Here is a 24,262-nt window from a genome sequence, read left to right on the forward strand (position 1 = left end):
TCACTACTTTCCCTCTTATGTCTGCAGAAAAGCCCCGTGTTGTGCATCGGAGAGGAACAGCCCAAAAACTGGTTCACTGAGCTGCAGGTGCTGAAAGGACATTTTGACATTGTTCGATTTCTGGTGCAGATTGATGACTTCAGGTAAGCAGACCACAACCCCCCCCCTCCCACTCCTATTTTTTCCTCTCTTTCTAAGCCCTCTCCTCTCTACCCTTGGCTGGCCTCTATCCCTCTGTGATTGACAGGAGATCCTCACCTACAGAAAACTTACAGAGCATGACAAGAGCCCAATCATCACCACTATGTGATTGTGTGTGCACAGTACAGTATAGCCAAAGCCCTTTAATGCTGTCCATACACACAGGCACGCACACATATAAAGGTTTTGCACCTGCTCTCCTCTCTGCGCTGCTTTGTGAAAGCATGCTGCACACTGGCATGGTAGAGTGGGTCTGCATAAGTGGTCAGATTGGGATTTATAACAGAACTAAGTACGTGTGTGTGTGTGTGTCAGGAGGTGGGGGTTGCTTCACGCCTGGTCTCCTCCAGTAATAACCCCCTCCTCTGGGTCTCGTCCTCTCCGCACACAGGTCCACAGTCGGGGGCAAAGGGCAGAAAATTCTCTCCAGATTGCTTTTGAAGTCCGAAAATGTATCCTCGACAGTTCCTCTCTTCTCATTTTATCTCTCTCTTTTTTATCCGGTCATCCTGTCTGTTGATTTTGGGAACAGGTAGTGTGGATGGTGGAGGGTCAGAGGGCAAGTGAAGGTGGGAAGCCCCAGGACAGATGTTTTTTTAAGATTACTCTGGTGGAGATGGACCGGCGGGAAATGATTCTTCACACAGACAGAGATGAACTTGGTGTGTTTGAGTAGATGAGGCCTGACATGTGTTTTTTTTGTCATGTATGAGTCTTGCGAGAAACAAACTCATCTTATGTTTTCCAGATGTGCCTCAGCAGGCGACGATGGCCTTGTTTTGGTGTGGAACGTCGAGGTAATGCGCTGCAACTTGATTATTTCAGTGCATTGTGAAATTGAACACAACACAGTGGCACTAATTGCTTTTTTTTGTTTCTCTCCTTCTGACCGTTAGACCGGAGAGAGGCTGCAGGAGCTGAGGGGCCATTCTCAGCAAATAACAGCCATCACCACCTTCACCTGTAATAATGGACTCATGTCACACACCTCGCTCATCACGGCCTCCTCAGACCGAAGTCTCAGCGTATCCTCATGTCTAAAGACATTTAAACACTCTCTAAAATCATTTGTAATTGTTGTGTTTGTAATTCAAACTTGATTTCCCTGAACCTGATTTGTCAGCTGTGGGATCCTGATACAGGCAACAGGGTTCAGACCATTTCAGATCTTCAGTCTTCTGTAAAGGTAATAAGCAACTTTTCGACATCTACCTAACACAGGAACCCAAGGAAATACATTTAAGTTAAATAAATAAAATAAATAAATGCGCATCTCGTTTGGCCTTAAGAGCACTGTAATAAACGTATTGCTTAATTATCTCATCTTTGGTGCACAATAAGACATTGAATTAGCCAAATTCTAAGTGGTGCAGATTTTAATGATTAAAAAACTCCCTCGTAGAACGACAATACTCAGACCAGCACTCCCTCACTGTTTTTATTTTGCAATGTTCAATTTTGAATTGGCACGAAATCCAATTTTCCTTTTCTTATTTCAATCGTGTACACGTCTGCTTTGTGCATTTCAGTGTTCAGAGTATTAACCATTATTCCCTGACTAGAACATTTCTGAAATGCATTATGCAAGCAAACATTTTTATATTTTAAAAATTGAAAAAGATTAAATATTTAAAATCGTTTTGAAGGAAAGTTTCCTAACAGTTATATCTGCATAAAAGCTCCATACATACTAATATAGCACATACAGTTTAATACAGTATGTCTCGGTCCTTCATGTTCGATTTTCTTGGATATTCCAGTCATCCAGGTCTGGGCAATTACGTTTGTGTTGGCAGGATATGCAACATGCTAATTAAAATGTTTGACACTAAAGGTTGTTCTGCCAGTTATGATATGAGATAAAACTGGTAATTGCCTCCTCTTGATCGTGCATTAAGGTTAATTACAGCATCTATAGGCTAATTGCATTTGATTTATTTTCCTATATTTTGTGTGGTGTGCACGTGCTTAGATGTGTGCATGTCCAAATTAAAAACAGCATCTCCTGCGTTGATCCGTCTGTATGTTTCTCTCTCAGTGTTTGCTGGTGTTGGAGCGGCTGTCTGTGTGGGTCTCCGGCGGTGAAGAGCTGTGTGTGTGGAACAAAGACTTCCAGCTGCAGTGTCACAGACCGAACCACAGCGACACTGGTGAGCAGAGACAAAAGGAAAAATGACTGTCACAATAAATCTCTTATGTGTTGATGTGTTGCACCAACTGTGCTCAACCTCTTGACTCCGCTGTTTGCACACAAACTGATTAATGTTGTTTTGGCTTTTTACAGGAATAACTGCTTTGATAGAGCTGCCCAAGAACTGCATAGCAGCTGCTATGGATAAAGAGATAGGTAAGAGAAGTTGTGTTAATGAGTTAAAGAAATTAGTGGCGTTAAAATGAATTTGCGTTAACGCGTTATTATATTTTCTTCTTTGCAGTGATCTACAGGCTGACCGTCTCTACTGATTCCTCGCTGTCAGTGGCTGAGATCCGCTGTCTGTCCGACCACCAGGACAGGATTCGAGCTCTTATCAACGTCAATGGTCAGTCTGTCTGGAAACTCAGCGTTGCATCGTTGCATTCAGTTTTTGAGATATTGAGAAATTGCATATCACACCCAAATGACTTTAGTTCCATGTCTTCCTCAGACGGGCTCTTCGCCAGCGGCTCCCATGCGGGTGAGTTGATCTTATGGGATGCGATTGATTGGAACATCCTGGGCTATGAGCACATCCTGTGGGAGGAGTCACAAGCCTGCGCTCAGGCCGAAATACGAATGGCCGCTCCCAAACCCAGCGAGATGTCGATCCAGCATCTGACCACCAATGGAAGGGTGAGGAAGACGGGATGAGTGGATGAACCTGTTGTTAGCATGTTGGTTTGTTATTGTGATCCATAACACAAAACGTAATGTGTGTGTTTTGTAGCACATCCTTGCAGCTGTGGGCAGCGGTCTGTATGTGTACAGCGTTCTGACCAAGACGGTGGTGGCCTACAGGAAGGTCGCCCATGACTCTAATGTCTTACACACCATGCTGCTATCTGACAGGTAAGATATCACCTCCTGTCTGTAACCTCTTCAATGTTTTTGATTTATTTGACATATCAAAATGAAAATGAAAATACATATTCATTGAAAATTTCGATAACACAAGAAAGACTTATTTCCATTATGTTCCTCTTTCCTCTTGTGTGAATGATGCACGGGGAGGAGCGGAGGATGATTTGTGGACTCTTTGACCAATCTAGACTTTGTACTTTCAAACTAAAGAGCAACGTCATAGGCTATAATAAATCTGTCTGCCTCCATCTCAACGTCCGAGACTTTTCTCAACATAAAAAGTGAAATATCCGCTGGGTGGTCGGAGGTAGTGCCGCTCCGTGTCTGTGGTTATTCAGAGCCAAAATTTTTTGTTTTTCGCCACCGGGAAGCCGCCCAACACTGACTTGACTCCGTCTGGTGGATCTGATCCCCAGGTTGGGAACCACTGATCAGTGCAACAAGCATGCACTCCTTTTGTCATCCACATGGGGGCGCCACTGGCCCCTCCTTTGCTTGAAACAAAAAAAAATAATATTTTTCCTGTACATTACTACATACATACTTTAAATACGCTCAGTAGGACTTCTCGTGATTAAAGCACCTGTTGGACTAAACTGATGGTGACTCTGTCTCTGTTTCAGTGAGCTGATGTCGTGCTCTGAAGACGGCAGTGTGAGGATGTGGGAGATCCAAGACCTGCCTTTGCCTGCTGAACCAGCCTCTCCAGGTGACACACACACACACACACACACACACACACACCAGGGTTATTATACTAAACTAAAATGAAAATAAGCAGGGAAAAATATTTTTTAGTAAACGGTAACAAACTAAAAATGATATCCTTTAAAGGTATAATATATATAACATTTCTGCATTAAAATACATTTTTTTTTAGTGATGTACTTACAATATCCCAAATTTTTTCAACAATGTTCAAACCCAGAGTAATCATTAATTTTATTAATGGTAATGGACCATTTCATTTTGTCACCTGTCAATGACTACATATCCAAGTTGCCCCTTCTAGTTCCTATTATTTCCGCGGAAACACAGGAAACACTGGATGATACGTCTGAGAGCGAGGGAGGAAACGGCGATCCATTTATGTAGCTAAAGAAAAAAAGAAAAATAAATTTTTTAATAAATGTCAGAATATTGTTCATTAAGTATATTTTCATCCACATGTTTCTGAAATTTTAATATTAAAGATTGAATTTAATAAAGTAAGTCAGGACAAAGTGTGGTCACCCTCTATGTAGCTACATACTTCTGAGACATTATAGCTAGCCGTAACAAAAACAAACTAAATATATAAAAACTAAAACTAAACTAAAATTAAATCGAAAAGTCGAAACTAAAATAAAATTTTAACTAATTGAAAATTCAAAACTGTTATAACCTTGACACTCACACAAACATACGATGTGTGACGTGCTTAAATGTCACGCTGCTGATTGGATGGCGGGTCGTTCACGTTTGCAAACACATCAAGAAGTCGGCCGTCGCCACATTTCCTGCTGTGGATTCGCCACCTTAAGAAAACTGGATTCCAGTGATGCATCACATACATAAGTATGAATCAGAAAGTTCAAAGACGGAGGGGAAATTGCCTGCACTCAACTTTTGTGTGTACAGTTTGAGGTGCAGTAATGCAGTCCAGATGTGGTATTGTGTATATCAAAGGAGAGAGTACTGTAGCAGCACTCAGAGAGGATGTTTCCTACTGAAGTGAGGCGGTCTGAAGCTGAGTGTGTCTGTGTGGTCGCGCTGTCTTTGATGGTCGAGCTGTTAGCAGTCCGTGTAGAGTTGTGGTGATTCTGAGTTGATCTTGGCTGGAGATCTATTACACACTTTATACACACTCCGGCTCCATCACTTTCTAATCATCATTGTTTTATGTCTCCAGGAAGCCAGAAATCAATGACTTGCATCTCCTGTGGTCTTTTAGTATATTTCAAACTGCTGTATTTCTTGTAATTGTGGCAGTGTTGTAGAGGTCTTAGTGATGAATTATTATGTAACATTTCAACTCATTGTTTAGCCTCCAGCCCTCAATGTTACTGTTTCGGTTCACTCTCACTGCTCTCATAGTTTAGCTTTTGGCCACAGCAGCTGTTTTCAGTGAAAAGGCTGTAAACAAAACCCCACTATACACTATCTACTCAGCAACAGACAAACACAGTAAGAGATTATCTGGTGAACATAGTGGAACATTTAGCAGATAAAGAGGCAGATATTTCCCTCAGGAGTTGGTGGAGACCAAAACTGGAGCTAAAAGAGAGAGAATATTGGACTTACATTCACCAGGTGGACACAAACACGACTCCTGATGAACGATCATGTTGCTCTGTAACTGCTGGATGTTTAAATAAGCAACTGTTTGATAACAACTACACCTAAAAAGCTGATATGTTAGTGTTCACAACTTGTGTCCTACAGCTTTCCAGATAAACACGAGTCAAATACTTGCCTCTGAGTCCGACTGAAATTGAACACAGAAAGTAGACATTTGAAGAAAACATTAAAATGATATGTTGTCATTTGATCCGTGTAGTATAGAAATGCCGATTTAGAGCAGCTTAAATAAATTCAGAATAAATTCTGAGCGAACATTTAACTCAACACAAACTTCTGCTGTTTGCGTCTTCTTGGATATTCCCATAACTTGCAAATGCTTGTCTTTGGACAACAGGAAACATGACCAATACTAGCAGACATAAAAGAACAATTAAAAGTTGCCCAATTGAAACAAATTCCTGAAGACCTCTTTCCTTTTTCTCTACGATCTTTAGATGGCCAAGGTGACTTGTTTTGTTTCTGGTTCACAACATCTACTTCTTCTTCTAGTCTGTTTATTGGCAGATTACAACCATGTGTAGCCTATAGCGTCAACTTCTGACCAAACTATGCTGTAGCCGAGTTTATTCACTCCAAACCAATTGATGGAAACGTGCTTAATTCGCGGTTCTTTTTTTGCGACATTTCAAAAGTTTGCTTAAAATTCGCTTCACAATTGAATGGAAACACAGCTACTGATTTGCTCACTAATGATGTGTAACTGCTGGTTTTAGCCAATCCTACCTGGCTTCCATCTCCACCTGAATATACATTTAGTTCATGCAGTAACCATAGAGGTAACGGGTACAGTATGAACAAGAGCAACTGTACTTTTATTGTCTTAATTGTTTTTTCTAAATCTGAGTTTTTCCTCACCCCAGGGTTCTTTGGTATGTGGAGTTTCGGCCGGTCGAACAAACCGACTGGTCCTCCGTTAAAGAAGGTTGTGGACGTCCCAAACATCAGGACGCTGGAGTTGACGGGTGATCTGATTGGACACTCGGGGGCAATTCAGGTATGATTTTTTATGATGTCTAAACTTCTGTTCTTCTACTTTAAATGTCACAATAGTGCTTTAACAATCTCTTTCTGTGCTTGTGTCAGATGTTCGTGAACTTTAGGGAGAACGGTTTGGTCACCTGCTCGCACGACCACCTGCTGATTCTGTGGAAGAACGGAGAAAGGCAGTCTCACCTCCGCAGCCTGGCACTTTTCCAGAAACTGGAGGAGAACGGAGGACTCTGACCTTTAACCCTTCACCGAGCCCAGACGTGAAGCTGTCGGTGATGTTCATCTCAAATCATTTGAATTTACTGTAATCACTGTTGTTTGCTTTTAATGATAATGTAATGCTTGTTGTTTGACTGATTAATTTAATAATTGATAATTTAATTTAAAACTCAGTAAATACCTCGTCACTGAAACAAACAATTTGCAATATCTTTATTTCTAGCCTGAAGTGTTTTAGCGCTGCGATGTTGATGTGAAGTCAGACATCTTGTACGGGACATTCCCTGTTATTCTGAATGCTGAATAAGCATTCCCACAGTTAGTGAGCTTTAGAGGTGCTGGTAGATCTTTTTAAAACTTTGTACAGCGCCAACTGTTCCCCCCGTTTCCAGTTTTTATTTTAAGCAACACTATCCATCTCTTGGTTGTAACTTCATATTCACCAAACAGACATGAGAATGATATTGATTCTCTGATCTAACTCTTCCCCAGAAAGCAAATAAGTGTATTTCCCAAAATGTCAAACTATTCCTTTAACTTTGTCGCTGCCATTCACGTAACAACTTGATATTTAAAGAATGCTTTAATCGTCTCTCACAATACATTTCTGTGTTTGACAGAGAACATCAAAATAAGACATCATAATCCAGAGAGAGCAAAGTAAATTAAACTCTTCAAACAAACATGGTAGATTTTAAGCGGCTCTGATGGAAAGCTTTTTTTCACTACTATGCATGAGGCAGTACAGTCTTTCAAAACACACATTACAGTTCTCATGGCCAATAGATTTTGTTCTTTGAAAAATAATTTGTACCGTATATAACTCTCTAATTATTGTCCTGTTTATAAATGATAGAAAACAACACAGGGTTGGCACGCGGCCATCAGTGTCGGAGATGATAAGAGAGAGGAAATAGAAATCACTGTAAGTGATGAAGGCTTATCATTAAATAACAAGCAGTTCTACAATCTGCTTCTGCCTCAGTAGACTCAAAGCGAGGCGTTAAGTGACTTCTCATCTAATTTGATATCATCACGCTCCAGTCACTGCTGCTCACAGAAAAAGGCATGTAAATCTGAAATATTTAAATAGTCTTTGTGAATAGAAATCTTCATTTATCGACTAGCAAAAATATCTTTTCATGATCAGAGATAGCAGTCAAACATTCAGAGGTGGAGACACATTTCAAGTCACTGTAAAAAAAATTAAAATCTTGTTTTTTTAGAGATTTAAACGTTACATAAGCAAATAATGTAAAATGCAAAGCAAAAATGATATATTAGGTGAGTATTTACAAGAACAGCAGGTACATTAGGTAGTTTTACAGTGTATTGCAACAATAGCAGGCCTAAACACTGAGACATGACAAGATTAAGGCGTTGATTAAGACCTTGGTCATCAATGAAATTACTTCATATCATTTATGAATACATTGAACGTGAATGTGACCAGTTCTGTCTCTTTAAAGTTTAAAAACGGACAAACTAATAATGAAATTCACATGTGATCCAACTTCCCCTGATTCAGTTTCCTGTCTTTAAAAATCTCATAGTTGTACAAAACAGAAAATGTTGTGACGTAACGATTAACACTGACTCACCAAGTTGACTCAAAACTGTAGCACAGACCATAAAGCAACATATCCGAGGTCATATATATATATTTTTAAAAACATGTATGGCTTTTCGTTAGAGGAGAGGAGAGGAGAAACTATTTCAACCAAAACAAATACTTCAGTTTGTGTAAAGATGACCAAAGAATAAGGCACCAGTAAAGAACTCTCTGTGCCTTTGGTTAATATACTGTAATGTGCGTTTCCTGGAGTCTAACTGGTAATAATGACATTACACAATTTCACCAAAGCAGCTCAGATAGTTTAGATATCTGTAGATTTAACTACTAATCTCTATTTTGATTTCTAATCTTTATAAAATAGGGTTCAATGAGCTGCTAGCAATAGTGCTTTCCAATACTGTTTCACCGTCATGTGTTAAAATTTAAGAAAAGATGCGTTAACTAAGAGGTAATACTGGTTCAATGCTTAAATATTAAAGCCAAATAATTAATACTAATTAAATAAATTCTAGGTAATATAACTGACCAGCACTACTGCAACGCCCCCGTGGAGCCACCAGAGGGCAGACACACCATGCAGATCTCCTGATCTGATGGCCTTTGTCTTATTTCTCTGAATCCAAAATAATCTGAAAATCATGTGCAGACTAGATCTCCCCCCAAAACAGAGCCAAATGACTGCAAGGTGAATTGCAGTTGCAGGATTTTTGAGATACAGTAAATCGTTTTTAACAAAAACCATGTGCGTAGCCGGAGCTGATGAGCGTTAGAAGCAGATAGACGCTGCTGTTTTCTTTACAAGCTGGAGTCAGGTCGCTGTGAGGTCCAACACAGCTACTCGCTAATTTGACTTTAGCGTTGCATGGCCTCTACAGGATTTGTGCACCGTACAACAGTCAGTGTAGCTTCACATACAAAGCTTATACTCAGCGAGTCAGGTTTCTTATTTTGGTGCAAATGTCTACAGTTAGTGTCACAAAGCTATGTATGTAACATCTGATATTTTGTATATTACTTGATGAAAGCATCACAGCTAAACAGCTCTGATACAGTGCAATTCTGTTCCTCCATTTGTTCTGACAAAGATCTTTAACAAAAGGACAATGATACTGTTATGTAGCTACATGATCTCATCTCAAACGCAGCCCTTCTTCCATGTCAGCTCTGTATACGGGGCTGGACATTTAGAAAACCTGTGTGCTGGCTGGTTCTCCCCCTCTGATTGGACCCTGGTACTTGGCTAACTGTCTCTGGAGCTCCAGATTCTTAAATCTTTCCAGCAAGTTCTCTCTGTACACGGCCAACCGGGACAGGGATTGCTAAGTATTTGGTCCCAGACACGAGTCAAAGTGTCTCTCATCCTGTGTAGACCGTATCACAGCTCATAAGAATGAATAATTCCAGCCGAGCACCTTCGCAAGTTGGCAATTTGAAAAAGGAACAAGCAGCTTTGGTCACCATCTTATTCACCACGTTTTCTTTTTTACAGCAATAGACAGACGTAGAATGAAAAGATTTGTTTTAAAGAAAATTAAAAACTGTGAAAAGCAAAAACAGCAAGAGGATGCTCAAAATGAAAGTGTCTTGATTAGCTAAAGTGCAGGTTTCTGGTGTGTTACACTGTATGGTACAGATTGTCAGGTGAGCCGTGAGGTCCACACAGTTTCATAGAGTTGCTATTAGGAATACGTAACGGGGCCATGAAGACGACGGCGCCCTCAAATGACAACCTGTTCTCCGCTGGCGGACCACCACCTCCGCCAAGAACCACACAAGAAAAGAGGCTGTGATTTGAGATTGAAACAGCGTCTCAGTGTTTCGTCAGTCAGTGATGTCTGCTCTCTGAGTCGTCTATCGCCCAGCTTTGGCCCGTGAACGTGTCCGAGGGCGCCTGGGAAGCACACAGAGCTCCGTCGAATCACAGCTGAAGAGACGAATTGTTCCACCGCGGGGCTGAGATCGCTGTCCTACCCTGCTCGGAGTGACGGATGAGAGGAGGCGACGAGGAGCCGGTCAAGAAGGAGGAGGAAGACGCAGGCTTTTACACTTCATCTCGTCCAAGCCCTTCCAGTACTTGTAGTTCTCCGACAGGTGTTCCATGAGACCAGGCAGGCTGGCGAAGGCTGAGGGGTGATGCACAGAGAAGTTCAGGTGAGTTGAGAAGAAAACAAAAACATGCACACAGATTGGGATGCACAGATTCATGTACATTCAAACAGTTTTTGGTTGCTGTAATCATTCCTCCTGTTCATACTAGTGTGAAGATATCCTGTCATGTAAGAGATGGTGCACCAAAGTCCTTGTTTGCAAAAAATGAGTTTTAAAGTTCAGCTAAAGTTAATATGAGGCTTCTTTATTAGTATGAATATCTTCATACAGAAGGATTATTGCCTCTTATTACATTTTTAATTACTTGTTTAATTGATAAAGTCTGTTTCTGAAATGTCAAAAAGGGAATAATGCTCCAAGGTGACGTCTCAAAATGTCCAAAACTCCAAATCATTCAGTTTACAATGTTATTAAACTGAGAAAATCAACAAATCCTCACATAGCTGCAGCCACATATTTGCATAAAAAGAAAGTATTAGTCATTAAAATAGTTGCTGATTAATTTTCTTTTGATTGACTAATAAATAATAACCGACCGATTGTTTCAGATCTAGAGTTTTGTACCAAAATTACTGTAATTTTGGAAAATATCCACTTGATTCAACTCAAACTTCTGAAGTCTCATATTAACCTCTGCTGAACTTTTTTGTACAGAAAGAGAACTGCACATTTTTTCCACCATCTCTTATGTTAAAAGTTCTATATACGATATTCAGAGCGTCAATATAGCAGCAAACAGCTATTTTCTATTTAAAGATATAGAGGAGTAATGTCTACCTGAGCAGAGAATTAAGTCACTCTCCCTCTGTGTGTGTTGTAATCCGAGCTTCTTTTTGCTTTGTTTACATAGCCGGGCCGGCTGCTTTTAGTGCATGAGAGCGTGCTCAATGCACTGCTCTCATACGGCGGTTAAAGCTGATAACATTGTCCCGACTGATGGCATCATCGTGTCAAGCGTAGGACCCAGCCTCCGGTTCCCCCTGCCAGGTAAACACTATTTACACTGTCAGCATTGTTGCCGTTGTTTGCGCTGTGAGCGCTGTTATTTGAGAGCAATGTGGAGGCAATAGAAATGCTCTGAATTTTGCATTTAGCACCTTTTAAAATCCCATCATGAGGGGATCTCTTCAGGAACTGCAGGGACAATTAGAGCAACCACTAACTCTTTCAGTGTATATATTTTAAGACAGACGTTTTTTAAAAAGTGACACTATCCTTTAAGGCTTCTGTAAAACTAAAATCCGCAGTCCAGGAATAAACACAACTACAGTGAAATGTCAACTGACAAGACACACCTGCTATCAGACACTTCCTGTTATCATTCCACATGTTAGGCGGGAGGATGTGTGTGTGGTTAGTTCATGTACAGTGGCTAATGTTATGTACACTCTGCTATGTTTCTCCCACATTAAAGGACTCATGGGGTGAAAAGGTCTCTCTGCCTTTCTCTCTGTGTTGTTTACATCCTCATTTCCGGCTTGTTGATGACCCACGCTGCATCTCTGGAACTAACGGTGACCCCCGCGGTGACCCGACAGTGACCCTGGTGAATTGGAAGCGGGTGCTGCATGTGTGTTTACGCGTAAGAAAAGATTCTGCTTGACTGCTCTTTCCTCTCTTTACCGAGTGATCGTGAACCCCCATCCCCTCTACTATTTTCCCAACTTCCCCTCCCCTGACGCCCTTGCAGTTTCCCCTCCGTCCCACTGGCATTTGGAATCTTTCCGTGACATCAGAGCTGCGTTGACAGTAAACAAGTTCCCTCTTGGGGAGGCTGAACTAAAAGGGAAATTCAGTGGGAATGGGGAGCTAAAGGCACCATGCTATCCCTTCCCACTTCTCATCCCTTTCCTGCAATCTGCTGGGAAAAAAGTAAGAAATCATTAGCGGTAGTAACGGAGGGCAGGAGTGACGATCTGAACGTACGAGGTTCTGTTTTATCCTGATAGTTTTGTTTCATTTATTCCATTTGAATAGCTGAACAAATCAGAAATGTGGGCAATGATTCAGAGGTCTGGAAACAGGCTAGTTCTGTTTCTACTCAAGTTGCAACTGAAATAGAAAGCCAATTAAAGGAAACAGTCTCTGAACAAACTTGAGGTCCATTTACGAGCTATTACTGGAGCTTTCAGCTGCATCTTTGTCAGTAATCTGAACAAACTTCCATTTGCTGAGGAAGACTGAGATGTGGCTTAAAGCTCATTTGTTAAGTGGAACTTGAGTTTTTTTCTTGTCAAACCGTTGTTTTCAAGGTCAAGAATTAACTTTCACGCTCGATCTCTTAAAAGGTGCAGTGTGCAGGTTCTGGACAGCCAATCACATGGCAGCAACTCAATGCATTTAGGCATCTAGACGTGGTGAAGACGACTTGCTGAAGTTCAAACCGAGCATCAGAATGGGGAAGAAAGGGGATTTAAGTGACTTTGAATGTGGCATGGTTGTTGGTGCCAGACGGGCTGGTCTGAGTATTTCAAAAACTGCTGATCTACTGGGATTTTCACGCACAACCATCTCTAGGGTTTACAGAGAATGGTCCGGAAAAGAGAAAATATCCAGTGAGCGGCAGTTGTGTGGACGGAAATGCCTTGTTGATGTCAGAGGTCAGAGGAGAATGGGCAGAGTGGTTGGAGATGATAGAAAGGCAACAGTAACTCAAATAACCACTCATTACAACCAAGGTATGCAGAATAGCATCTCTGAACGCACAACACGTCCAACCTTGAAGCCGATGGGCTACAGCAGCAGAAGACCACCCGGTACTAGCAAGGTGTACCTAATAAAGTGGCCGGTGAGTGTATGTACAGGGCTTTATTTTATGAACACCCTAGTCACTTGGAGTTTAAGTTGAAATTGAAATATACAGTAAAACACTCCACACAGACAGAAGGAAATATTGTTCTTACCATCCCAGGCGTCAAACATATCAGTGATGAAATAGTCTATGAAGGAGATCTGAGATTTGGGCACACTGCAGGTGTTCCTGTCAAACACCGGCATCACCACCGGCAGCCCTTGACTCTTCTCCTCATCCGTCTGCAGGGCAAACACACAGAGATCACTAATCAAGCTAAATCTGCAGCTAGCAATTTTTAAATGCAATCTTCTATTAAACTGAGCTGCATTAGTGTCGTCTCCACACCTGTGCAAAGTACTCTTCAGAGATCCGTCCAGCCCACTCGATGCAGAGCTCGAGCGGCCTGCAGGGGTTTGCCACATCTGCACACTTGATCAACATCCTCTTTATCAACAGACGGTTCTCTGGAGAGTTCCTGATGTTGGCCTGACCATCACAGTCGCTCTGTAGGAGAGACACGAAATGCATAAAGCAAAAATAACATGTTTACTTATAAATATACAACATTCACTGAGACACATACTGATAATACTTTATAAGAAATTTACAGGCTTAAAATAATTTCCTTCAAAGTTACCTGAACAGATCAATGTGATTTGTCACTAATTATAGGTACAATTTCCAATTAGTTGCTATGCTAGTGTAACCTAAGTCAGCTGAATATGCAGAAGTTGTCAAATTGAATTGTCTACAGCAAGCTTACAATTCAACATGTATGGAAAGTACAGTTTAAAATAAGAAATTAATATTTATTTTAAATTAATTTCAAGGAAATTTCTCTGGAAATCAATATTTTTTATGACATACAATGTTTATGCTATGCTACTAATACAATGCTTTTTTCTGACTTAATTTAACAACATACTATGACTTATTTAAATTTTTATGACATACTATATGACCTTTTTAAATTACATACCATACTGAGTTTTTTTAAATGGCATTTTTATGACCCACTAAGCGACTTTTATCACTTTCTTCCTTGACTTTTTTAGACATACTATACAAAGACATTTCTATGATTTTTATGACCATTGATGAAAATACTACATTGACTTTTTTCGACATACCATACCATGACTTTATCACCTTTTTTCGACATTATACTATGGCTTTTTTTATGAGATTTTGGACATACCATAATATGGCTTTTTTTGACATACTATACTATGACTTTTTTTCATAAATTGTTTTCAACATACTATACCATGACTTTATTTTCGCAAAATTTTTTAACATACTAGTATGACTTTTTTTTCATGAAATCTTTCGACATACTATATTATGACTTTTTTTTTCATGAAATTATTCGACATAAAATCACTTTTTTTTTTTTTTACAAAATTATTCAACATACTATACTATGACTTTTTTTTTCACTTTTTTCGACATAATATACTATGACTTTTTGCTTTGTGCTCTGCTTAACACATCACTAGGACGGAGCTGCCATCCACGGAGGACTTCTACACCGAGCGGTGTAGAAAGAAGGCAAACAGGATCATCAGAGACCCAATCACCCCAGCTTGCCCGTCGGTTTCTGCACCACCAGGCTCAAGGACACTACTACAATTCTGTTTACATTCAGTTCATTCTTTTGAAATACTGTCTAAAAATTGTTTTCTTTATTTTATAACATATGTTATGTTATCTTGCACTATTTTATGTATTACATTTTCATTTTGCGATTTTCTTTTTATTCATATTTAATTAGCATTATTGCAGAGAGCCTGAGATCTAAGATTTTCATTGCCGACTAATGCTTCTCTCAAATTTTTGTGCATTTCATAATAAATTACTTGAAACTTGTCTTCTTGAATGGCATATGTAATTTTCTTTAATCACTTTTTTAGTAATACTATACCTATACCATGACTTATTTTATACATTTTTATTACTGTTTTCAACATGCCATACTATGACTTTATACATTTTTTCGGCATACTATACAATGACTTATTTTTCACAAACTTTTTCGACATAATATACTATGACTTTTTCATGAAAATTTCTGACATACTATACAATATATTTTTAAAAACTTTTTTGAGATACTTTAGTATGACTTTTTTTCACAAACCTTTTCTCACATACTATTCTATGACTTTTTTTTCAAGAAAAATTTCGACATATTATACTCTGACTTTTTTTCCACAATTTTTCGACATACTATATGACTTTTTTTTTTTTTCAAAATCTTTCGACAAACTATACTATGACTCTTTTCAAAAAAAAATTTACAAACTATACTATGACTTTTTCTCACAAAATGTTTCGACATACTATACTATAAATTTTTTTTCAAGAAAAATTTCGACATACTTTACTTTGACTTTTATTTTCAACATACTATATTATTACTTTCTTTGTCATGAAACTATTCGACATACTATACTATGACTTTTTTCATGAAATATTTTGATGTACTATACTATGACTTTTTTTTCACAATTTTTCGACATACTATACTATGACTTTTTTTTCAGAAAAAATGTCGACATATATACTATGACTTCTTTCCTGAAATATTTTGACATAATATACTATGACTCTTTTCCATACAATTTTTCGACAATTTTTCGACATACTATACTATGATTTTTTTCATGAAATCTTTCGACATACTAAATGACTTTTTTTTTTTCATGAAATTATTCGACATACTATGACTTTTTTTTTTTTTTACAAAATCTTTCGACAAACTATACTATGACTTTTTTTTCAAAAAAAATTTCAACATACTATACTATGACTTTTTTTTTTACGAAATTTTTCGACATACTATACTATGACTTTTTTCACAAAATTCTTCGACATACTATACTATGACTTTTTTTTTTCACAAACTTTTTCGACATACTATACTATAACTTTTCATGAAATTATTCGACATACTATGACTTTTTTTTTTACGAAATTTTTCGACATACTATACTATAACTTTTCATGAAATCTTTCGACATACTATATGACTTTTTTTTTTCCACAAAATTTTTCGACATACTATACTATGACTTTTTTCATGAAATATTTTGATGTACTATACTATGACCTTTTTTTCAGAAAAAATGTCGACATATATACTATGACTTCTTTCCTGAAATATTTTGACATAATATACTATGACTCCTTTCCATACAATTTTTCGACATACTATACTATGATTTTTTTCATGAAATCTTTCGACATACTAAATGACTTTTTTTTTTCATGAAATTATTCGACATACTATGACTTTTTTTTTTTTTTTACAAAATCTTTCGACAAACTATACTATGACTTTTTTTTCAAAAAAAATTTCGACATACTATACTATGACTTTTTTTTTTACGAAATTTTTCGACATACTATACTATGACTTTTTTCACAAAATTTTTCGACATACTATACAAAATTTTTTTTTTACAAAATCTTTCGACAAACTATACTGACTTTTTTTCAAGAAAAATTTCGACATACTATACTATAACTTTTCATGAAATCTTTCGACATACTATGACTTTTTTTTTTCATGAAATTATTCGACATACTATGACTTTTTTTTTTAAAAAATCTTTCGACATACTATACTATGACTTTTTTTTTTACGCAATTTTTCGACATACTATACTATGACTTTTTTCACAAAATTTTTCGACATACTATACTATGACTTTTTTTTTTACGAAATTTTTCGACATACTATACTATAACTTTTCATGAAATCTTTCGACATACTATATGACTTTTTTTTTTTCATGAAATTATTCGACATACTATGACTTTTTTTTCCACAAAATTTTTCGACATACTATACTATGACTTTTTTCCACAAAATATTTTGGCATACTATATTATGACTTTTTTCCATACAATTTTTCGACCTACTATACTACATTTTTTTTTTACAAAATCTATCGACAAACTATACTATGACTTTTTTTCAAGAAAAATTTCGACATATTATACTCTGACTTTTTTTCCACAATTTTTCGACATACTATATGACTTTTTTTTTTTTCAAAATCTTTCGACAAACTATACTATGACTCTTTTCAAAAAAAAATTTACAAACTATACTATGACTTTTTCTCACAAAATGTTTCGACATACTATACTATAAATTTTTTTTCAAGAAAAATTTCGACATACTTTACTTTGACTTTTATTTTCAACATACTATATTATTACTTTCTTTGTCATGAAACTATTCGACATACTATACTATGACTTTTTTCATGAAATATTTTGATGTACTATACTATGACCTTTTTTTCAGAAAAAATGTCGACATATATACTATGACTTCTTTCCTGAAATATTTTGACATAATATACTATGACTCTTTTCCATACAATTTTTCGACATACTATACTATGATTTTTTTCATGAAATCTTTCGACATACTAAATGACTTTTTTTTTTCATGAAATTATTCGACATACTATGACTTTTTTTTTTTTTTACAAAATTTTTCGACAAACTATACTATGACTTTTTTTTTAAAAAAAATTTCGACATACTATACTATGACTTTTTTTTTACGAAATTTTTCGACATACTATACTATGACGTTTTTCACAAAATATTTCGATATACTATACAAATTTTTTTTTTTACAAAATCTTTCGACAAACTATACTATGACTTTTTTTCAAGAAAAATTTCGACATACTATACTATGACTTTTTTTCACAAACTTTTTTGACATACTATACTATAACTTTTCATGAAATCTTTCGACATACTATATGACTTTTTTTTTCATGAAATTATTCGACATACTATGACTTTTTTTTTTACAAAATCTTTCGACAAACTATACTATGACTTTTTTTTTTACGCAATTTTTCGACATACTATACTATGACTTTTTTCACAAAATTTTTCGACATACTATACTATGACTTTTTTTTTCACAAACTTTTTCGACATACTATACTATAACTTTTCATGAAATTATTCGACATACTATGACTTTTTTTTTTTACGAAATTTTTCGACATACTATAACTTTTCATGAAATCTTTCGACATACTATATGACTTTTTTTTTTTCATGAAATTATTCGACATACTATGACTTTTTTTTCAAAAAAAATGTCGACATACTATACTATGACTTTTTCTTCCACAAAATTTTTCGACATACTATACTATGACTTTTTTCCACAAAATATTTTGGCATACTATATTATGACTTTTTTCCATACAATTTTTCGACCTACTATACTACATTTTTTTTTTACAAAATCTATCGACAAACTATGCTATGACTTTTTTTCAAGAAAAATTTCGACATACTACTATGACTTTTTTTTTTCACAAACGTTTTCGACATACTATACTATAACTTTTCATGAAATCTTTCGACATACTATATGACTTTTTTTTTCATGAAATTATTCGACATACTATGACTTTTTTTTTTTTTACAAAATTTTTCGACAAATTATACTATGACTTTTTTTCAAGAAAAATTTTGACATACTATACTATGACTTTTTTTTTCACAAACCTTTTCGACATACTATACTATAACTTTTCATGAAATCTTTCGACATACTATGACTTTTTTTTTTTCATGAAATTATTCGACATACTATGACTTTTTTTTTTTTTTACAAAATTTTTCAACATACTATACTATGACTTTTTTCCACAAAATATTTTGGCATACTATACTATGACTTTTTTTTCTCAATTTTTCAACATACTATTCTATGACTTTTAAAAAAAATAATAATAATAATTTGGACATACTATACTATGACTCTTTTTCAAAAAAAATTTCGACATAATATAATATGACTTTTTTCAAAAAAAATTTCGACATACTATACCATGACTTTTTTTTTTTACTAATTTTTTCAACATACTATACTATGACTTTTTTCATGAAAAATTTCAACATACTATACTATGACTTTTTTTCCACAAAATGTTTCAACATACTATACTATGACTTTTTTCCACAAAATTATTCGACATACTATACTATGACTTTCTTTTACTAAATTTTTCGACATCCTATAGTATGAGTTTTTTGTTCAAGAAAAGTATTCGACATACTATGACTTTTTTTTTTTTACAAAATTTTTCGACAAATTATACTATAACTTTTCATGAAATATTTTGACATACTATACTATGACTTTTTTTTACTAAATTTTTCGACATCCTATAGTATGAGTTTTTTGTTCAAGAAAAGTATTCGACATACTATGACTTTTTTTTCACACTTACACTTGTGCTGGTCTCCTCTATGGCAGCCATTGGCTTGTTGATGCTGTTGGCAAACTTGCTGACGTGCTCAAAGTGTCTGGTCATCTCTGTGGCCAGCACCATGTCAATGATTGCCTGTCGCAGTGTTCGGAACTGATTCCTGTCAGCAGTGAATGGGAGGAGAGGATAAAGTTAAGATTTGGATCCGTGTTATACTAATAGAAGGATTATAAAGTCACATACTATTCTATCACTCCATGGACACAAAGCATGCTTAGATATACAACATCACCACAAACTGCCACTACCGACCTGTCTGTGTTCTTGAAGATGTTGCTCTTGGTGTCTCGGACGGTGAGCTGGAAGGCGAGGGCTGCGTGGTGGCTTTCCAGCACAGCTGTATCGTTGTACAGGATCGCCAGTTCGCTGCCGGCGTTACACAGGAAGGAGTTGGTCCTGCCCGGGTGGTCCACATCGTGCACTGTGGCCGCTATCAGCGCAGCCACCTCATCCAGCTGGTCCAGACTGCTCTGAATAAAACAGCAGAGACACAGGGGGGTGTCAGTACTGGACTGCTACTGCACATACACAGTTAGTGGACAGAGCTTGTTAGTTTTAATAAATATATTGTTAATAGATGAATCTGTATGATGGATTATCATACACAAATCATGAACGGTTGCAGACGCCTTTCATACTCTGACATTAAGAAATGTTGACCGGTTTTTGGGCTCTGTTTTGGATGGCTGTGAAGGTTCAATAACGAGCCAGTGCATAATCCCTGCAGTGAATATTACATGTTTGACATTGTGCAGCATCATATTCAAATAAACAGCGGCCTACTACAATATATCATAGCCTTTAGTGACATCTTTTGTACTGTATTTCCATATGCCTTGGTATGATTATCTGTTCAAAATGGCTCATAAATTGTAATCAAATATTTCATATGTATATACAAACGCATTATGCATGTTTTTTTTCCTTCTGTTTTCCAAACAAGCACAAGTCCAGCAACCAAAAGTGGAATTTGCGGAAGTCAAAGCACAGTAATTTGTGTTCATCTATGGTGCCTTAGGGCCTTGTTAGTGTGATTATTGTGTTAATAAAAGGCAATGTTTTGCATGTGTATTATTGGCTGAAAACTATGTAGGGCAAGTCAATTTAATTTGTATAGTGTCGCCCAAAATCACAAATCATGACTTTGCCTCAAAGGGCTTTATAATCTGTGCGGTATACGATCTCCTTTAACTGGCGACAAAAAGGGAAGAAACCACAGGAGGAGCACCAGAAGAGAACAATGAAGGTCATGAAATACATTTAATGTTTAACATCATTAGTAGAATGAATACTAGAAAGGTAGTCTTGTAAGACATTACACTTACAGTATAGCAATATCTCAGCTACTCTAGAGCGGTTACATATTCGAAAAATACTGTGGGTAGTACCTTGACGCTCTCTTTGCGGAGGAAGTAGGCAGTGGCGTGCAGCACGTCCGCGGCATGCGTAGAGTTGTGGTAGGAGTTGGTCGAGTGGTAGCTGGCCTCTATGAGCTGCAGCCAGGAGCGCAGCGTGGCGTCGGAGCAGTTCAGGAATTCGCACACGCCGAAACTCGCGAAGATCTTCAGCCCGAGGAAAGTCAGCGGTCTGCAGAGGACCACACAAAAGACTTCACTCAGTACTTTGTGGCCTTTTAATCTTTTTTGCGATGTATGATTTGATTATGAGTTGAATGTGAATAAGCGTATTTCCCCAAATCTTGAACTACTCCTTTAATGCTTGTTCTTGTATTTCATTAAATAAAGATGACAATCATCAGCAACACATTTGGTTTCCTTCACCATTCACAAGAGACGGAGGACATTTAACCACATTTTGGAAAGTAGGGAGATATCAACTGCCAATTTTGAGGATGTAAAAGAAATGTTTCCGTCACAATAAATCCAGTAACTGCTGGACTGATAACTAAATGAAATGGTTACCATGCAACAAGCAATATATTGCCTTTTCTGAACCTAAGAAGTTGGCAGTCTTTCTCCACATGTTCTGCTGCTTCCACCTTCTTCGTACCTCTTGTGTGTAGCCGTCTCCAGCTCCAGGATGTTGAACTCCCAGCACTCCTCATCATTCAGCATCTCGGCGATGGGTGGAGGGACGTCATTCAGAGTGACTGGGATGGCCAGCTGGCTCTGGCTCATATCTAGCAGATAGACAGAAGCGTGCACACACACACACACACAGTTCAAGGTGAGTTGACCATAAAAGGCGCAAACGGAGAGGGAGCTGTGTGGGATTTGACGGATAAATAAGAAATGTCTGTGCCAATCTTGGCTCTCTAATATCTATATACATGTGCTGGCTGAGTGTCTCCCTTTGTAAATCTGGCCCCTTTTAGACGGTGGTAGAAAGATGGTGTGTGATAAGATTGTTTAAAGAATCGTACGAGGGCAGAAGTAGCTGCAGCTCTGAAATAAGAATACCATTTCCAACGTAATGAAAGAGAAGACAATTTCTCGGAAAATAGACTCTTGATTTAGATTTTCTCTCAGTTAAGTGCTCTTGGGACTTTAATCATTATAATGGGGTTACATAATAAACTCAGATGGAAGAATTCACTCTACAAGAACATTCATCACGACAATAACCACTATATGAAAAATATATATATTTATAAGGTTCACTCAAGGCAGCAGATTATGTTATATAATGTCTGTGATGATGAGTGCCACAGGCTAAAACATCTGTACTCCTCTTTTCTTAACTCTTTAACATTAATGCATCTTTTAGAGGGTGAGCATGTGAAGAAAGATAAGTCATAGTCAGAGCGCTGCCAAAGTATCTAGCCTTTTTGCTGAGAATGAGATGAGAAGATCGATACCACTCTGCATTAAATATGATTCTGGAGTTGGGAGTTGATTAGCTTAGCTTAGCATAAAGACTGGAGGCAGGGGGAAACAGTTAGCCTGCTCTCTCCAAAGTCATTGCACCCGGCCACTTGTCACCCAGATATAGTTACATCACGTATCTCCCTGTAAAACCACAACTTGTCGTTTTCTACATTTCTGTATGTGTACTCATTAAACACACACACAATATAACGTGTTATATGCTCTGTTTGTATTATGAGAGCATATGAGTTGTGCAGCGTGTGAAAAGTACTATAGGCATGCAGGGCATTTAAGAGGTAATATTATTTCTACTGTTATCATATTGTATTATAATCACTGATAGAATGGGGTGATGCATTGGCTCTTTAAAACTTACTTTTGCAGAAGACATATTCATTCCCAGAGAGTCTCCGCAGCCCATCCTAGAGAGAAAAACAACAAAAAACACAAAACAAGAAAAGGTTTAATTAACTAGAAAACAGTGGCATTTGGTTCACCAAACGCTAATAATAACAAATCTCTTATCAAAAGCTTTAGCTCTATTTACTCTATAAATCTTTTTCTGCAAAAAACAAATCTTTAGAGATGGAAAATGGAAAGACTGGTGTTATTAATTTTATTTATTGTCAACAAACCCCATGAAAGGGCAAAAGCCAACTGTGTCTCAATACTCTCTAACTGCTGTTCCCTGTCTGAAGACATAAATCTTAAAAAAAGCTCACAAATATCTAATTGTATTTTTTTTTTAAAAGGCTCAATAATTTCCTAAAACTGCTGGGCACTGTAGTTTTTATCAAATGTGACTCAAACAGGAGGAAATAGTGCATTTGTTGGAGACTACTTTAAGCGGTGGATTAATCCACATGTGGTGCTCCAGTGAGTATTTGTGGCAGCCGGACGGTGTATGTGGGATTGAGTCAAAATGACACAGTGTGTGTTCATGGTGATGAAGGAACATGTCACCCAGTGACACAGAGGAAGATATACCCAGTTTGGATGCTTGTTAGTAGATCAATTCATAGTTTATTTTGGTCTTTTCATGGGATTAGTGGACAAAAAAATACTTAGAAAATGTATAATTTGGTGTTTGATGGAAGTTTCTGAAGTCAACTGATGGATCTGAAAACTTCCAATCAACTCTGTTTGCAGAAAGACGAACATCTGCGTGCAGTGACTCAACCTCATAGTTGGTCTTTTTCAACAAAATATAGAAAAAAATAAATAAACAAAGACTCTGTTGGCACTCTGAAAATACAGATTTGATTTTGGAAGCCAAACATTTCTTGGTTCAACAAGAATGCATGTTCAATTTCATATGCATGAGGTAAGAACATTTTTACAATGTGATTAAAAAAAAAAAAGAGTATTTCTAACTTCTCCTTATAAAGAGTTTCAGGCATATACTTATGAATGAACTCAAAAGCCTATACTAAGTATGTACACTGCCTCTTACACTCATGAGCCCCCCGACCAGGTCGTTGGTGTGGGGGTCGTCGTCTTTGGCGGCGAGCTGAGGGGAGTAGAGCTCGGTGGTTCTCAGGATCTCCAACACCCGATCCAGAGCCTCAGCCACCGTTACCGGACTGCTCTCCTGGGCTGCGTTGATGATGTTTATTACCTGAGGGAAGAGGGGAAAAAAAAGTCCATATTTCAGCTGCAGAACAGACACTACATGCATAGTTGCGTACACATGTGCAAAGATTCATCTGCAAGATATGCTATAAAACAGAGTGTTCCTTTCTTTGTGCATGTGTCATTAAGACGTGCATGTGATCCTGGAGAAATGTTGTCGGGGGCAAAACGGCTAAATAAAGCTGCTCA

General features: G+C 37.3%; 2 protein-coding genes across 5 annotated transcripts in view; one reads left to right on the forward strand and one right to left on the reverse strand.

The window, feature by feature from the left end:
* Positions 1-7,009, forward strand: part of wdr41 (WD repeat domain 41) — a 10,833-nt gene extending 3,824 nt beyond the window's left edge. For both annotated transcript variants that reach the window (XM_037752690.1, XM_037752691.1), the window contains 12 exons: positions 28-143; positions 950-998; positions 1,098-1,226; positions 1,325-1,387; positions 2,240-2,351; positions 2,486-2,548; positions 2,637-2,741; positions 2,847-3,031; positions 3,126-3,247; positions 3,883-3,968; positions 6,463-6,596; positions 6,686-7,009. In XM_037752690.1, coding sequence (XP_037608618.1) covers positions 28-143; positions 950-998; positions 1,098-1,226; positions 1,325-1,387; positions 2,240-2,351; positions 2,486-2,548; positions 2,637-2,741; positions 2,847-3,031; positions 3,126-3,247; positions 3,883-3,968; positions 6,463-6,596; positions 6,686-6,826 — 1,305 coding nt within the window. In that variant the 3' untranslated portion in view covers positions 6,827-7,009. The remainder of the gene's footprint in view (positions 1-27; positions 144-949; positions 999-1,097; positions 1,227-1,324; positions 1,388-2,239; positions 2,352-2,485; positions 2,549-2,636; positions 2,742-2,846; positions 3,032-3,125; positions 3,248-3,882; positions 3,969-6,462; positions 6,597-6,685) is intronic.
* A 366-nt stretch (positions 7,010-7,375) lies between these two features.
* pde8b (phosphodiesterase 8B) overlaps positions 7,376-24,262 on the reverse strand; it is a 48,615-nt gene continuing 31,728 nt past the window's right edge. For 2 of the 3 annotated variants that reach the window (XM_037752687.1, XM_037752689.1), the window contains 9 exons: positions 23,895-24,059; positions 22,818-22,863; positions 21,624-21,753; positions 21,002-21,200; positions 19,866-20,083; positions 19,575-19,713; positions 13,636-13,794; positions 13,400-13,529; positions 7,376-10,510 (listed from right to left, as the gene is read on the reverse strand). In XM_037752687.1, the coding sequence (XP_037608615.1) occupies positions 10,401-10,510; positions 13,400-13,529; positions 13,636-13,794; positions 19,575-19,713; positions 19,866-20,083; positions 21,002-21,200; positions 21,624-21,753; positions 22,818-22,863; positions 23,895-24,059 (1,296 nt within the window). In that variant the 3' untranslated portion in view covers positions 7,376-10,400. The remainder of the gene's footprint in view (positions 10,511-13,399; positions 13,530-13,635; positions 13,795-19,574; positions 19,714-19,865; positions 20,084-21,001; positions 21,201-21,623; positions 21,754-22,817; positions 22,864-23,894; positions 24,060-24,262) is intronic. The other variant, XM_037752688.1, reaches the window with a different exon arrangement.

The sequence above is a fragment of the Sebastes umbrosus genome, chromosome 19 (genome assembly GCF_015220745.1).
Source record: "Sebastes umbrosus isolate fSebUmb1 chromosome 19, fSebUmb1.pri, whole genome shotgun sequence".
Lineage (NCBI taxonomy): Eukaryota > Metazoa > Chordata > Actinopteri > Perciformes > Sebastidae > Sebastes > Sebastes umbrosus.